The sequence below is a fragment of the Parasteatoda tepidariorum genome, chromosome 3, assembly GCF_982258835.1.
Source record: "Parasteatoda tepidariorum strain Cologne lab strain chromosome 3, Ptep-v5.0, whole genome shotgun sequence".
NCBI classification, from domain to species: Eukaryota; Metazoa; Arthropoda; class Arachnida; order Araneae; family Theridiidae; genus Parasteatoda; species Parasteatoda tepidariorum.
The window spans coordinates 33456623-33473161 of record NC_141757.1 but is presented as its reverse complement, the minus strand read 5'-3'; the positions used below and the strand labels follow the sequence as shown (position 1 = coordinate 33473161).

The 16539-nt window shown below is 30.2% G+C and overlaps 1 protein-coding gene across 1 annotated transcript; it reads left to right on the top strand.

The window, feature by feature from the left end:
* Positions 1-396: 396 nt before the first annotated feature.
* Positions 397-15645, top strand: LOC107455999 (paired box protein Pax-1-like). The gene is made up of 2 exons (XM_043048655.3): positions 397-444; positions 13682-15645. Exons 1-2 carry the CDS (start codon positions 441-443, stop codon positions 14407-14409), a joined length of 732 nt encoding a protein of 243 aa, XP_042904589.2. The 5' UTR covers positions 397-440; the 3' UTR covers positions 14410-15645.
* The last annotated feature ends 894 nt before the right edge of the window (positions 15646-16539 follow it).

Here is a 16539-nt window from a genome sequence, read left to right as displayed (position 1 = left end):
GTTTAATTCAGCACCCTTGTTACTGTTAGAAATCATTCGATTCATTTTCACACGCTACCAATAAGGGACGTCATTTTTGCGACACTCTTGCGTTTTGAATTGACTCGCGGATAAAAGTTTGTGCTAGCTTTTTCATCAACTCTTTATCCAATATTAGCATCTAACACCACCTTTTGTTTTGCTATGTTTTCAACATTTGTGTTCTTTCTACATATTTATTTGCAGATTTATTTCAATTACTCTTTTTACTTGAATTTACTTATTATCAATTACAAACACTTTAATTCCCTCAACAAAAAAAGTGAAAATGTAAAGCAAGAATTTTTTACCATGAGCTTTCATTGGCCGTCTTGGGGAAACCAATCAGCTAAGAGAAGGCGTGGCGAAACGGTACTTCTCAAAGTTATGGCGCACGTACTAACATCGCTACTTCGAGAGGTATGGGTAAGCACTATTTACTTTATTTTTATTTTTAAGATGAATATAAAATAAATTACAAAATATTGACTATTATGTTATGTCCACATATTTGGCTTCAAAACTGTTAAATAAAATAGCTTTATTTATTGCAATAATCACTTAATTGTCACATTTCATTCGATTTCAAATAGTTATAACATTATTGAGTATATTAATTTAGTAACACTCAGTTGCTATTTTATCGAATATAAATATAATTTGATTCTTATCACGCAATTGCAATTTCATTGGATTTAAATATAATTTGATTTTTATGACGCAAATGCAATTTCATTGAATAAAGATATACTTTATTATAACCCAATTGCATTAAATTTACTTTCTTAATCAAATATCACACAATTGCATTTAATCTAATGTCACAAATCTAATCTAATGTAATGTAAAATTTTTAATCTAATGTAAATTTCATTTGCTTTCTTCTTATAATGTCACGGAAATTGCAATTTCATTAACTTTCTTAATTTAGCATCACATAATTGTTATTTCATTTTTATTTACATTGTTTAATATCACATTATTAAAATTTCATTTACTTTCTTAATAAACTATCACCCATTTCTAATTTCATGAACTTATTACATAATTGCAATTTCATTTTAGCTTCTTATTTTAATATCACACAATTGTAATTTCATTTACTTTGTTGTTTTATAGCTCACAGTTGCAATGATTTATTTCTCACCATGTAAATGCAGTTCCATTGTATTCCATTCATACAATTATCATTACACTTAATATCGTTCATAGAATCTATTATATATAATTCTCTTACGTGGCTCCCAAATTTTGACTGTATTTCTTTTCCGCCGGTGGCAACGTTTGCTTTGTTTTGAAAACACCAAAGCATTCTGCCTTTTAATGATGTGTTTCTGATCTAATATATATAATTCTCTTACGTGGCTCCCAAATTTTGGGTGAAGTACTTTGTACAACTAAATAAGATCTTTTCTTATTCTTTTCACAACAGTTAAATATTTACTTTATTTTCTTCATTCATAGAGAAAACAGTCGGCAAAGAATTCTGTTAGGTTAAAAAACATTTCGCCAAAAAAATAACGAATTCTAAAAGAAATAAAAATAAACAACTTAAAAAATAAAAATGCTGTTGCCAACCATAGAATTTGGTGAAAGTTAACTTAGCAACATAAATCAAAATGACACAGAAGCGCAACTAGATCAAAATCATGATACCTGAGCGCTTGACGTAACAAATCCTTCAATTCTAAAAGTATTGTATCGCCAAATGCCCAAATTAACAATTGTGTTCTTAAAGAAATTCTATAAAAAGTTTTAAATAAACAACCTACTTCTGCAACTGCTTCTTCAAGAACTTGGCTCATTGATTAAAAATATTGTTTTAATTTTACAGTACTAACTTTACTTCTACTTTCATTATCGCTATGACCCTCTTTCATTACATTTCACAACTTCGTGCTAAATTTCAGGACTTTAAGTTGTTTTGTGGTTGAATACTGACATTTAGAAATGTGTACATAAAAAAAAAAATAATATTTAGAAGTTAAGAGTTGCATCAGAAAAATTTGAATTGTTGACATTGAACTTAACAATGGAAACAATCGTTTTTGTGAAAAATTGAATTGTATTGCTGACATCAAAACTAAAAATATTGTGTTTCAACTTAACAATACTACCTTAATTTATACTTTAGAATTGCCTCGGAGAAATTTAAATTGTTAGCAATGACTTAAACAAAAAGTTTTGTTTTGACTGACAAATACTATATTATAATTTTAACTTTTTCTATGACTATACTCATTTTCTTATTCTTTTCTTTGTTTTGTATACATTTTATTTTTTTGTGAGAAAATAAAAAAAACTTATAGTTGTTCTGCTTCTGAACACTGATGAAAACTCAAAATGATGGGCTTCATCAACAATCAAATAGTATATATACATTTATTTTACAAATTCCATATTAATAGAGTGGTGCCCTTCAGAGAATTAAAAATACAAAATTACCTTCATCAAAGCCGATGCTTTACATCCGGCGTTCAGTGGCAGACTACTATTTCATATTGTTTTACAACGCATGGCTTTAGCTCTCTGGTGGGAAAGACTTTGAAACAAAACTTACAACAGTTACTTTTCTCAACAACTGAAATTTAGAATAGTGTGATTAAGAAAAATATGTGAACTGTTTGCAATTTCAAATTAATATTGACATGTACAGGTTTAGAATTTTCTACAGTGAGAAGTTTTCGGAACTTCAGTATTCAAAAATGTATACAAAAACTAGACGTTAAGAACGTATCCAATGAGCGAGCAAAGCGAGCATTGGATTGCGAAGCAATCCGAAATGAACTGTGAAAGCAGTTCCGGGGGTTGGTGAGTGCCAGCGAGCAGGGGGCGAAGCCTCCTAGTATAATATATTTGTAATTTCTTTCAATATCATGCATTGAATTTAGTTGAATACATAATTCGAAATCGCATAATTGTAATTTTATTTAATGTTATTTGTTGAATTTTATGTACTAATATGTTTTTTTTTTTTTATAAATTGTAAAAATCTATGATAATTACCTTGAAAACCGATAAAAATTATATTGAAAGAAATGAAGACTGAAATTTCATTGAATATCATATGCATGTAATCTTATGGAGTAAAAATTGTATAAATGCAATTCGACTGAATTCATATAATGAATGAAATTAACTGAAATGTAAAGTCATATTCTATGAAATGCAATATCCTACTTGTAATTTCAAGAAAATCGTCTGATTATATTTTCGTTATACAATCGTCTGATTATACTACTTATAAAAATTTAATGATGGCATCACTGTTTCTATTGTTCTCAATACATTTTTATTGTCTGGAAAATCACATGATAGGATCCAGTTTTCCGACATTAATTTTCTTATCAGTTTGGTTGTCATCAGCATAAAATTGATTTAAGTCATAAAGTCATTGTTTTCCCATAAGTATTTTTGTTTGCTTACTTTAAAGGTTAAAATTACCTGTACTATTATAGTTAAGTTCTCGATTTTGTTTGATTCCTAAATTAAGAGTTGAGGAGGATTGTTTTTATTATTATTATTATTATTAGAATAATTTAATTCTACGTTATATTTTAAGATAAAGTCATTTAAATTAGTGCCTGATCTTACTAACCGTTTTACAATTAGTATTTTTTGGTACAAATTACATTAATATACCATTATGAATTACGGTTAAAAAAATTAGTTAAATGATTTAAAACTTAACTTGCAGCTTCATGCGCAAAGTGGTGAATGCAAAAATTGTATTTAAAATACATCCGTCCGTTTGGTAAGCAAAAAAAAAATAAATAAATAAATAAATAGTGCGTGGAGTTCCTCCGCGCGGAAGAAGTTAAACTTCGCAACCTGCGACGTTAATTGTAGAAGAATCAGCAGTCGTAGAAGGATCACTAGTTCTATTCAACGACTCTTTTTCCTGCTCCGCTCGCTTCCGTGCTCTGTAATCACGGTAATATTGTGCATTTTTCCCCCGTGGACCTTAAATCCGTCGCACTGTCCGTGGGATTGTTTTCACTCATTTTTTACAATTGTTATCCACTAAATTTGAAAATAAAAAATACTACCCTATTAAATTATATGTGTATCAAAACAAACTAAAAAAATATTTATAGAAAAACAATAGTTTTATTATTGTTATGCTAGTGAGAACCAAAACAATATGGAAATAATGAATGAGGGAAAACTGGATCCTACCACGTGATTTCCCGGCCAATAAAAATGTAGCATTAAACGTTTAACGCAACCTTGTTGGAAGTCGCATAAGAAGTATAACTTCAAAATAAGAAAATAATAAACACGCATTTTATTTTCATAATTAAACGGTTACCAAAACTGCCATTTACTAATCTGTCTGAATACTATTTTTTCCCAAATACGTTCAGTTAAGTCGTCAAATATTTAATGATAACTAAGTCATTAAGTATTTAATAACTTTTATATTTAACAACATAGTCATTAAATATAAAGTTATTTATATTTAAAGTTGTTTATATTTAAATATGAAATTATTTATATTTAGTTTATTCATTAAATAAAGTCATTAAGTATTAAATTATGAAATATGTATTATATATAATTCTCTTACGTGGCTCCCAAATTTTGGCTGTATTTCTTTTCCGCCGGTGGCAACGTTTACTTTGTTTTGAAAACACCAAAGCATTCTGCCTTTTAATGATGTGTTTCTGATCTAATATATATAATTCTCTTACGTGGCTCCCAAATTTTGGCTGAAGTAATTTGTACAACTAAATAAGATTCTTTTCACAACAGTTAAATATTTACTTTATTTTCTTCATTCATAGAGAAAACAGTCGGCAAAGAATTCTGTTAGGTTAAAAAACGTTTCGCTAAAAAAATGACGAATTCTAAAAGAAATAAAAATAAACATCTTAAAAAATAAAAATGCTGTTGCCAGCCATAGAATTTTTTGAAAGTTAACTTAGCAACATAAATCAAAATGACATAGAAGCGCAACTAGATCAAAATTATGATACCTGAGCGCTTGACGTAACAAATCCTTCAATTCTAAAAGTGTTGTATCGCCAAATGCCCAAATTAGCAATTGTGTTCTTAAAGAAATTCTATAAAAAGTTTTAAATAAACAACCAACTTCTACAACTGCTTCTTGAAGAACTTGGCTCATTGATTAAAAATATTGTTTTAATTTTACAGTACTAACTTTACTTCTACTTTCATTATTGCTATGACCCTCTTTAATTACATTTTACAACTTCATGCTAAATTTGAGGACTTAAAGTTGTTTTGTGGTTGAATACTAACATTTAGAAATGTGTACATAAAAAAAATAATATTTAGAGGTTAAGAGTTGCCTCAGAAAAATTTGAATTGTTGACATTGAACTTAACAATGGAAACAATCGTTTTTGTGAAAAATTGAATTGTATTGTTGACATCAAAATTAAAAATATTGTGTTTCAACTTAACAATACTACCTTAATTTATACTTTAGAATTGCCTCGGAGAAATTTGAATTGTTAGAAATTACTTAAACAAAAAGTTTTATTTTTACTGACAAATACTATATTATAATTTTAACTTTTTCTATGACTATACTCATTTTCTTATTCTTTTCTTTGTTTTTTATACATTTTATATTTTTGTGATAAAATAAAAAACTTATAGTTGTTCTGCTTCTGAACACTGATGAAAACACAAAATGATGGTCTTCATCAACAATCAAAAATATATACATTTATTTTACAAATTCCATATTATTAAGGTGGCGCCCTTCAGAGAATTAAAAATACAAAATTATCTTCATCAAAGCCGATGCTTTACATCCGGCGTTCAGTGGCAGACTACTATTTCATATTGTTTTACAACAGATGGCTTTAGCCCTCTGGTGGGAAAGACTTTAAAACAAAACTTACAACAGTTACTTTTCTCAACAACTGAAATTTAGAATAGTGTGATTAAGAAAAATATGTGAACTGTTTGCAATTTCAAATTAATATTGAAATGTACAGGTTTAGAATTTTCTACAGTGAAAAGTTTTCAGAACTTCAGTATTCAAAAAAGTATACAAAAACTAGACGTTAAGAACGTATCCAATGAGCGAGCAAAGCGAGCATTGGATTGCGAAGCAATCCGAAATGAACTGTGAAAGCAGTTCCAGGGGTTGGTGAGCTCCAGCGAGCAGGGGGCGATGCCTCCTAGTAAAAAATAATTTTACATAATTTTTATATTATAATTACATAATTTTTATATTAAATATTTAATTATTAAGTATTAAAATAATTATATAATAAGAGCTTCTATGATATATCGTTCAAAATTTGTTATTATTAGCATTTTTATTCATTTATTTTTTAGTATTTTATTATTATTCCAATTGCATTCGTTATCACACATTAGGCAAACACTCGCGATTTCTTACTTTTTTTTTCTTTTCTTTTTTTCTTCTTTTTCTTTTTTATATTTCTTTTTCTCCTTTTTTTATTTTTATTTAAACTTACGCTTTCAATATTTATGTCTTCATACCACGGTAGCAGAAACGAAACGACTGCAAGAGCTGCAGATTATTACCACATTTGCAGATTATTTTTCATTTAAGTTTAACAAGAAAATAAACAAAAGAGAAAAAAAACTGTTAAAAACCCTTTTTGAAATATTTCTGAACTAAAACTCTAGTAACTCTTTAAAATTAAAAAAGCTAAATTTAAAGAACGCCTTAAAGAACAAGAAGTAGAGCCCTGAAACGAATGTAATGATTACCGTTGCAGAAAATTATATTCAGATACGCACACAGACACATTGATTACTTCATTTATATTGTATTTTTGCTGAATCTACATTAAATAATTTAATTAAACGTCAGCTAAATATTTTTTTTTTTTTTTTTTTTTTTTTTTAGTTTACAGGAGGGTTTTAAAATACTAACATATTTGTGAGATTAGCAAAATTTCAAGCGAAAATTTACGAAGCGAAAATTCAAGCGAAACGTGGTTTGAAACTTCATAGTTTTTATAACTTTTAATTTTTATTTTATGAAATTCATGATTTAAATATGAAACGCTATTTTATATTCTTTGTTATAAAATTCAAAATATAAAGCGCTTTTTCTTTGTTCTATATCAACTCTGATTAAAATATAAAGTGCTTTTTTGCATTCTTTGTTATAAAACTCATGATTAAAATATGAAGTGCTTTTTTATATTCTTTGTTTTAAAATTCACGACTATAAAATATGAAGCGCTTTTCTTATTTTTTGTTATATAACAGCTTCGATTAAAATATGAAGTGCTTTGTTATATTCTTGGTTATAAAATTCATTATTACACTATGAAGCGCTTTTCTGATGTATATTGAAGATTGATTTGCCTTATTGAATGGGTGATAATCATTGACATCAAATAATGATAGATATTCTATAACTTTCCTTATTCCCAAATGTAACTCATGCTTTTTTTATTTTAAGATATCTCAAAGAAATTCATAGGCTCGCAAAACGTGAGAAAATAGAGAGAAAAAGCAAAGTATTTCATTATTTCAAACATATGATTAAAAAAAATTTGATTTTACAAAATGGCGATAATGATTTTATTAAAGGATAGTTTTAGTATGTTTTAATATTGTAATGATTCCATTCGTTTTTATTTCCAATGAGCTGCACAATCGGTCTTGCCGATGAGCAGACCTATTGCGTTCTCCAGAGGTGGTATCCACTCTTTCAGGACCACCATAATGGGTGAGATACCGTTGGTCATGTTAATTTGGACGATTAGTTACTGCCACACTAGATGGCAGCACAGAGACTCTATTTGGATGCTAAAGTGCACTAGGAATTCAATTTTGCCGGAAATGCCGAGAGCCTATAAGGCACTCCAGCCGCATAATCATACTTACATGCCAGCCGCTTACATGCCGCATAATCATACGACATGGCCGCTGAGGATTTTCTGCATCCCGAAAATCCGGTGTCTGGGCCGGGGATCGAACCCGCAGACTTGGCAGATCGAACCCGCCGACGACAAACCAACTGCGCCACTCAGCCACAATGATTGCATCATTGTAGATTTGATTTTAATAAGAAGCTGATTTTATAATCCGATGATTTTGTAAGTGGTGGTTGCTGTAATGAGAATTGAGAAATGAGTTTCTTTACATTGAGGAAAAAATATTCTGTTAAACTTACCGTATTGTATGGTAAGAATATTTCTGGTAACGAAAAGTAATTCTGTTGAACAAAATCAAACTATATAATATTTAAACCATTCATTTGGTAATTTTTCCGTCCATACCGTAACGGTTTATCGGAAATTCTGGTTTTCAAAATTATAGTTTTTATTACTACACATTTAGAAAAAAAATTGAAAACTAAAAAATAAACTTAACTGGATATTGCGCCATGCTCTTAGGCACTATGAAAAAAATTGCAAAATTTTACTACATTTACCAAATTTTCATCACATATTATGAAACCATGATTTATTGTTAATTTTTACAAAATCATTTCAGAAAAACATCGGTAAAAATTAACGAATATTATGGTGTTCCCATAGAGCCATAAGCAAGGAAAATTTCATCAAATTCTGGTAGTTTTGACCATACTTTTTTCTCAGTGTAGAAAATTTTTATTATTTCATTTCTCGCTATAAAAGAGTAACTTCTATTGTTGTGAAGACAAAAATATTAAGTCAGTTACATTAAAAATGAGCATCATTGTTTATCGACATTATTATCTGTGATGAGGAATAGGATTTGTAGTGCAGAGTCGTGTGGATGCCTTGATTATAGTTTGTCAATGTAAAGAACTCCTCTAGCCATTCGTCTGGAGCAGTGGCGGTAACTATGGATACGAGGTTTAACCATTTCAAGTAGGGGTGTTGGGTCATTATTTAAGACAGGATTTGGCTCGGGTCGGTGAGAGAAAAGGGAATCAGGGGAGAGAAAAAAACTCCCCTCTTTGAAATGCGTTATTTCTTGTTTCCATAACAGCAAACGGCCTTCGTGACGATGGGAGGTCTTTTATAGACAAACTATAGATGTCTCGGAAAAGAGTGTTCTGACTACCGCTGTAAAAAAATACATTCAAATTCACATATATTTCCTGATAAAGATAATATAACATAACAAATATAGCACGTATATTTGCGAATATTTAGTAATTCTATTATGAAAAAACGTTCATGCTTAAAATAATATACATAAATTATAAATTATAAATTATTCACTTAAGGCAGACGAGTATTGAAGTATGTTTTGATTTATGAATTCCAAAGCGAAATTTATTGAGCTAAACTGAAAAGTTAATTAAAAAAATTAATTTAGTGTAACAGTTTACAAATTCCCAGGTTAGCACTAAGACATCTTATGTAATAAAATGATTACATATAAGCTTTTTTCCTATAATGATATTTTCCTATTTTACAATAATGGTTGCAATATTTTTTTAAAAATATATTTGTTAGAATTTACTTCTTCAATTTATTATATAAATATTGGGTTGGTAAGAAAGTAATTTAGGTTCTCTAGTGTGCAGTAAAACTAAATGTTTTCTATACAAAAATAAACTTCAATAACCTTTACCATCTTCATGATTCCGCGTTCATAGAACTTCCGGTCCTTATGAGCAAAAAACTCTACCAAGTGCGATTTGAGATCATCGTTGTTATTTTATTGCCAGCGTTGAACACCTGAATTCAGAGTTTATGACAACGAATGTTCAACTCAGTAGCCTTGTAATTTTGAACCCCTCCTTGAAGATAAGAGAACTCCTGCATCAAGCATTTTGATAAATTAGCTTTTGGCTGCGTTGCATAGAGAGAGAAACCACGAAAGCCTCGGACTAGTCTGATGTAACCTATGATCCATCTAACACTGAGGATATTTTACGTCAGCATTGTGGTTGGTGCGAACCGGGAACAGAATTAGTATCAACAAGCCATCGCTGGGATTCTAACTTGGGTCACCTCATTATGAAACGAACTCTCTCGATTATGAGGCGGGCTTTCTCGATATTAGAAGTTAAAAATTCCACAGCATTATTTTTAGTATGAATTCTTTATCGCGTTATCAATTAAACAACTCTTTTGTAGATTTTTCTTTCTTTGTTACAGTTTTATTTTTGCCAATTTTTAACACTCAGAAATTATACCCCAAATAATATCCTTAATACTAAAAAGATATGAATTTTTCGGTTTTGGGCCAAGGTTTCTTAAATATATAATCGTCTAAGATTTTATATAAGACAATCATTGTGATTTTTGATGTAAACAGTTGGTGTAAATAACACCACTTTCAATAATCCCGGTGCGTGGAGGGGAGCGCATGAGGTTTGAGGGCTCTCTAGCTAGAAAAAATAATACTATAAGTTAAAATAAAAATACTTTTTATTTATAAAATATTTTTTAGTTTACTTCAACAATAACATTTAATAAATAGCAATAAAGTAATAAATAGTAATAGCACTTAATTATCAATTTTACGTCAAATATACGTATATTTCAACATTGAATTTTACTAAGCATTCGCAACATTTGCGTAAAACTAAAACGTCGAATTATAGCTATCCAAAAAACGTAAATAAATTCGTTTCTTTTACGAATACTTTATCAACCACTTTTTACTAGTTAAGAGTGATTGCGCTATTTTTACGTACTACGTCAACAATGCGTCAAAAGTAACGTAAGTGCAAACGTCGAATTATAGCAAAAAATGATTACCCAAAAAAACGAAAAATTTACGTAAAATTTCACATGAACAAATTCGTTCCTTTTACGAGTATTTTACCAACTACTTTTCACTAAGTAAGAATGAGTAGTTTATTTTTACACATTATTTACGTCAAAATGTACGTAACATTTGTAAAACGTCAAATTATGGTGTAAAAAAATGGTTGTACAAAAAACCGAAAATTTGAGGAAATAAATTCGAACCGAAATTTAAATGGTAAATTTGCTTTGTTAATAATACGTGAAATGCACAGAATCTTTTTTACTAAATCTAAATAATAAATATTCTTTCGTCAATCTTTCGTAAAATAAGCGAAATCAATCTTACCAAAGGGTAGTTGGTAAAATCCATTCCGTTAATATTACGTAAAATATACCAAAACTTTTTTTTACCAAATATATCAATAGTAATATCATTCCATCAATGTTACGTAAAATTTACGCATGAAGCATATTGACTTTACCGATTTCGATAAAATTTACATTTAATTTACATATTATGCTAGATGGGTATTTAAGAAAATGGGAGTATCGTTGAATTCTGTTTTCTTAACTACAATTTGTGAATATTTTCTTTTAATTAACTAAATAATCCGAATAAATGCACTATGTAATGCAAAAGATTTTAAAGATTAACGGCTCTTTCTAAAGATTTGTTCCATGTCTTATAAATTCATAAAAGTGGTTGCATATATGTAGACGAAATCCCTGGCTCATTCGTTAAATTTTTTATTAAAACATCGAAAAGGTGCGTTTTGTCCATTGTTTTAAATACGCGTTTTGAGTCATGTTCATTTTCATAAATACGCTTTTTTAACTGGGTCCGTTTTCTTAAATACGCATTTTCAGCTGAGTTCATTTTTCTTAACGATGCAGTTCGCGGCAATCTCTATTTTCTTTAATATGTTTTTTGAACTATGCCCATTTTCTAAAACACACTGTTTGAAATATGTCTAAAAAAAACATCGACGAAACTTGTTGACTTTGACAAAATACATAGTGCCCAGTCTTTTATCGTAGCAGACTCGACATATAGGATAAAATTACTAATCTTTAAAAAGTTCTTTTAATTAATGATAATTGGTAAAAAGAGTTTTAGTAGTTTGACAGTGTCACTGAATTAGAGATATTATAAAAAATAATTAAGAAAAGAATATGATAAACAAAGAGAGATAAATCATATTGGTTATATTGAAAATAATGAAACTTTTTTTTCTTAAATTTAAGAAGACAAGTTAGACAAACAGATGAAAGGACACGAAACTTGAAAATGCAGATCTTTTTAACCTTCTACCTCTTTATTAAAAAAAAATATCATTTCAAAGTTTCTTTATTGAATTTTATTATTTCTAATGCAGTAAGAACTTTTTGTAAGAAAAATAACTTATAACACTGACCCTCTTTTTAATAATTTTTATTGAATAAAAAAATAGCGCGGCATCATCTTAAACAAATAAATTAAAATTAAAAGCATTTGTCTGAAGTTGTCTATAACATCACAGTATCTAGTATCTTTCTTCTCATGGTATCTAATTAATAAGTTTCATCACGATGTCTATCACCGAAATATTTAATTTATTTAACTTATTGATATTTTACAACTTTGCTCGTCTGATATTTTTTATTCTTTTTATTTTCATTAATTATTAAAATTAAATGCTTAAAGCTTAAAAAAATTACTTTCTTTCATACTCGTGTTATTTTATTTCGTAATTGTTATCGTCTTATAAAATGTCATATTCATATTTTATGGAGCAATTTTATAATTGAAATTTACAAAGATGACGTTTAAAAAAGGTTATAAACAAATCCATTTGTATACCTTGATAAAAATTACGTGTGAAAAACTCATTAAATTAAAATAAATAATACTAAAGTTATATATAATGCAATACAATACCCATAAACGATAATTTTCCTTTTTAAGCTATTTTTTATCCCCTACCTAAAAACCCTGTATCAAATAGAATTTTTAAACCGAAAATAAAACAGTTCTTGTGAACAATCAAAAAGGAAACAAATTTGCTGTCAAAGTTAATAATGTTGAATTAATTGTTGAATTATTTAAGTGTTGATCACTTAAGTGAAAGTTCCATAGGAGTAACCCATTTCCTTGGTTGGCCCTTTTCACAGAACATAAGTCCTTCCCCTTTTCTTATTTAGTTTCTGATTACACAAGATTCTTATCTTTTAATAACGAATAGTGTAAGTGAGGGCATTCGATTTTATGAAGAGGCATCCCTTATTAGGGACGATTCTAAAAAATAGTTCCACAACTACTTATTCGACATGAATATTGCATCACGGTGGCTCAGGGGATAGAGCGTTTGCCTCATAATGAGGTGAACCGGGTTCGAATCTCAGCGATGGCTGATCGATACGAATTCTGCACCCGATCGCACCGACCACTGTACTGACGTAAAATATCCTCAGTGGTAGACGGATTATGAGATAGAGTCCCCTTGCCGTCAAGGTAATCGTGGGAGGTTCTCGTATTTTTCCTCTCCATTGTAACGTAATTGCGGGTTAGTTCCATCAAAAAGTCCTCCACAATGACAAAATTCTCCCGATACTTGATCCAGGAGTTCTCTTGTCTTCTGGATAGGGTTCAAATTACAAGACTACAGCATTGAACATATGTAGCCGTAAACTCAAAATTGGGTCGGCTGTTCAACGAAAGTTATAAAACACATTTAGAGAATGCATGGTGAGCAATACATTTGAAAATGCATAGCTGAAAAATTATCCACCTGGCAGAATTCTACTAGATTAACTGAATAAACAGCCATTGAACATACACCCTATTCAAATGTGTCTCAATTAAAAAATGCCCAAAATAATCACGAGGGAACGGTCAAATGTTAATGATGAAAGCTAGTGTTGCCAAAGTACGCAATAAAAAGTATCTTTCTGCAGCATAAACGTGACTTTCACTACGTATTTTGAACAAACTTCCTATAAATTTTCTCTTCTTTTTTTTCACAGATGCACAGGATTATGGCGAAGTCAATCAGCTCGGTGGACATTTTGTGAACGGAAGGCCACTCCCAAACGCAGTTCGCCTAAAAATTGTTGAATTGGCTCAACTTGGAGTTCGTCCGTGTGACATATCACGACAGCTCAAAGTATCACACGGATGTGTATCAAAAATTCTGGCACGGTATCAAGAGACTGGCTCTATACTTCCAGGTGCCATCGGCGGTAGCAAACCACGAGTGACAACACCAAAAGTAGTGTCGTACATACGGCACTTGAAACAAAAAGATCCCGGAATCTTCGCCTGGGAGATCAGGGACAAACTGTTAACAGACAAAGTATGCGATAAATACAATGTGCCAAGTGTCAGCAGCATTAGTAGGATTTTAAGGCATAAAATTTGCTCCGACAATTCTAAGGAGAAAACTGGACGTATGTGCAATGGCTTATATCCATTTTCATGTGCGGGTGTTCAACCACCGCAGCGAGCACTTCTGAACAAAGAAAATTCCTCAGCAACTCTCAAACCATGGACGTCAGTTCATTCTGTCTCAAATTTTTTAGGACAATATCAATCTACTTCAACACTCTCCATGCAACCCTTCCCAACTCCAGAAGCAACCGTTGCCCTAACGCAAAACTATAACTATTACGTGTACCATCATTTGCATGGACATTATTCTCCTCAAAGTAATAATGTGCCAAACTTCGTACCAAATATCCAACAACTCCCATAAAGTACTGGATCAGCCTGTGACAATCAGTATCAAATATTCATTTTTTTTCTTTTTTATCCTCATCAGAATAATAATGTGCCATGTTTATTTCAAAATGCTCTAGTGTATTAGGCTATGATTGTAAGAGCTAACAATTAATTTATCTTGAATCAAAATGATAATGTGTAAAATTTATCTTCCAATATCCACAAATCTGCCCCGGGCTTATCAATCAGACGGACTTGTGATTATCAGTGCCAAAAATTAATTTGTTCTGACATTATTCTCGTCAAACTGATAATGTGCCAAACTTCATTCAAGAAGCTCCCTCCATTCAGACGAACCAGTGATGGTGATGGTCAACAGTTAATTTGTCGAGACTCAATACGCATCAAAATAATAATGCGTAAAACTTATATTCCAATGTATTTAACTACCTCACTAGTGTATCAATGCGACGAACTTCTGATTATCAGTGCCATCCTAACCCTAACATTATCCACAACAAACTTGATAATTTGTTAAAATTTTATTTCAAATATCCAACAATACCCACCAAATGAATAGCTCAAATGATTCCAATTTTCCGTCATCAAATTTATAAGGAGTCAAACTTTTTTTCCCCCACAATTCAGCAATCACTGCAAAATGTATCAATTAGACAAAATTGTGATTATGAGTGCCGAAAATTCCTTTTAGTGTCCATGCTACCTTATCAATCTGATATAATATTGCTATTTATTTTCAAAGATTCAGTAAAGTGCATAATTTATATCATTATTTATTCCACTAAAGTGCATAATATACATAAACCTTTGATTATAAGAGGCAAAATCTCAATTGTTCAGTGATTATCCTCAAAAAATGGATAAACTATTATGCATTCTTTAAAACGAATTCAACTCTCTTAGCAAAACAGCATCAATTAGACTTGTGATTATAAGCATAACGATTTCATTTCAGAGTCCTGATGCTACCTTATCAATGTGACAATTTTTGCTTTACAAAAATATCCAAAAATATCGGTTAAGTATATCAATCTGTGATTATGAGTGACAAAACTGTGTTGATTCACGCATTTTACCAATCAAATTTGGGCTAAACATGTTCCTGCTGTGACGTGTGAAGCAGTTCCAGTACAGGGTGTGTATAATTAAAAGTGCTCGAAGTAGAACAGGAACTACTGCAGTTGGACACTCTCTTCGCAAAAACTAATAAACATTTTTTTAAATAAATAAAATAAAACTAATAATTCTAGCAGAGTGTATCAATTAGATAATTGAATCCTTTTAGTAAATTGATAGTGTTCCTGAAAAGCTGTTTGTTAATCAATGTTTAATCAGCTATTTGTATGTAAGCACTAGATTGCCTGAGGAAGTCATTTCGACTGCTTTTAATTTCAATTAGAAAAATGTATATAATGACACAACTTCTTAGAATTTTGTGACTTTTTGTACAACATATAATTTTTTTATAGTTAATATTTACTAATAGCTTATTAACTGCAAATAATTTGAAAACAAATTTATTTACGCATTCACAATCTAGTCATTTTGACTGCCTTTAGGCAATATAGGTATATACTAATTTTCCGTTTTTCCAGTGTTAATAACAGTAACACGCTAAAGTTTCTTTCTTTTTCTTTTTCCTCCTTTTTTTTTTTTTTTTTTTGGTTGATGTTTACTAATACTCCTTATGTTTTCAGTTTTAAATGTGACAAAAACATAATCATTATCGCTTTTTCAAGTAACTTAAATATCTTAAATTTTAAAATATTTTACTTCAGTTAATTTCAGTTAGTTATACACTGAAGAGCCAAAAACCTGCCAAATAACGTGTGGTCCTTCGACTCCGAAAGCCCATATCGATGATGTTTCGTTGAATGGTTAGCACGCTGACACTTGTTGATGGCCCAGCATTGAAATCTGCTGCAATTTTTGGAAGGGTTGCACGTCTGTCACGCTTAATGATTCTCGTCAATCGTCGTTGATCTCGTTCTTGCATGATCTTTTTCCGACCTCAGCGATGTCGTAGATTTGATGTTTTACCGGATTTGCGATACCCACGGTATACTCGTGAAATGGTCGTAAGTGAAAATCCAAATTTCATTGCTATCTCGGAGATGCTATGTCCCATCTCCCATGCGCCGAC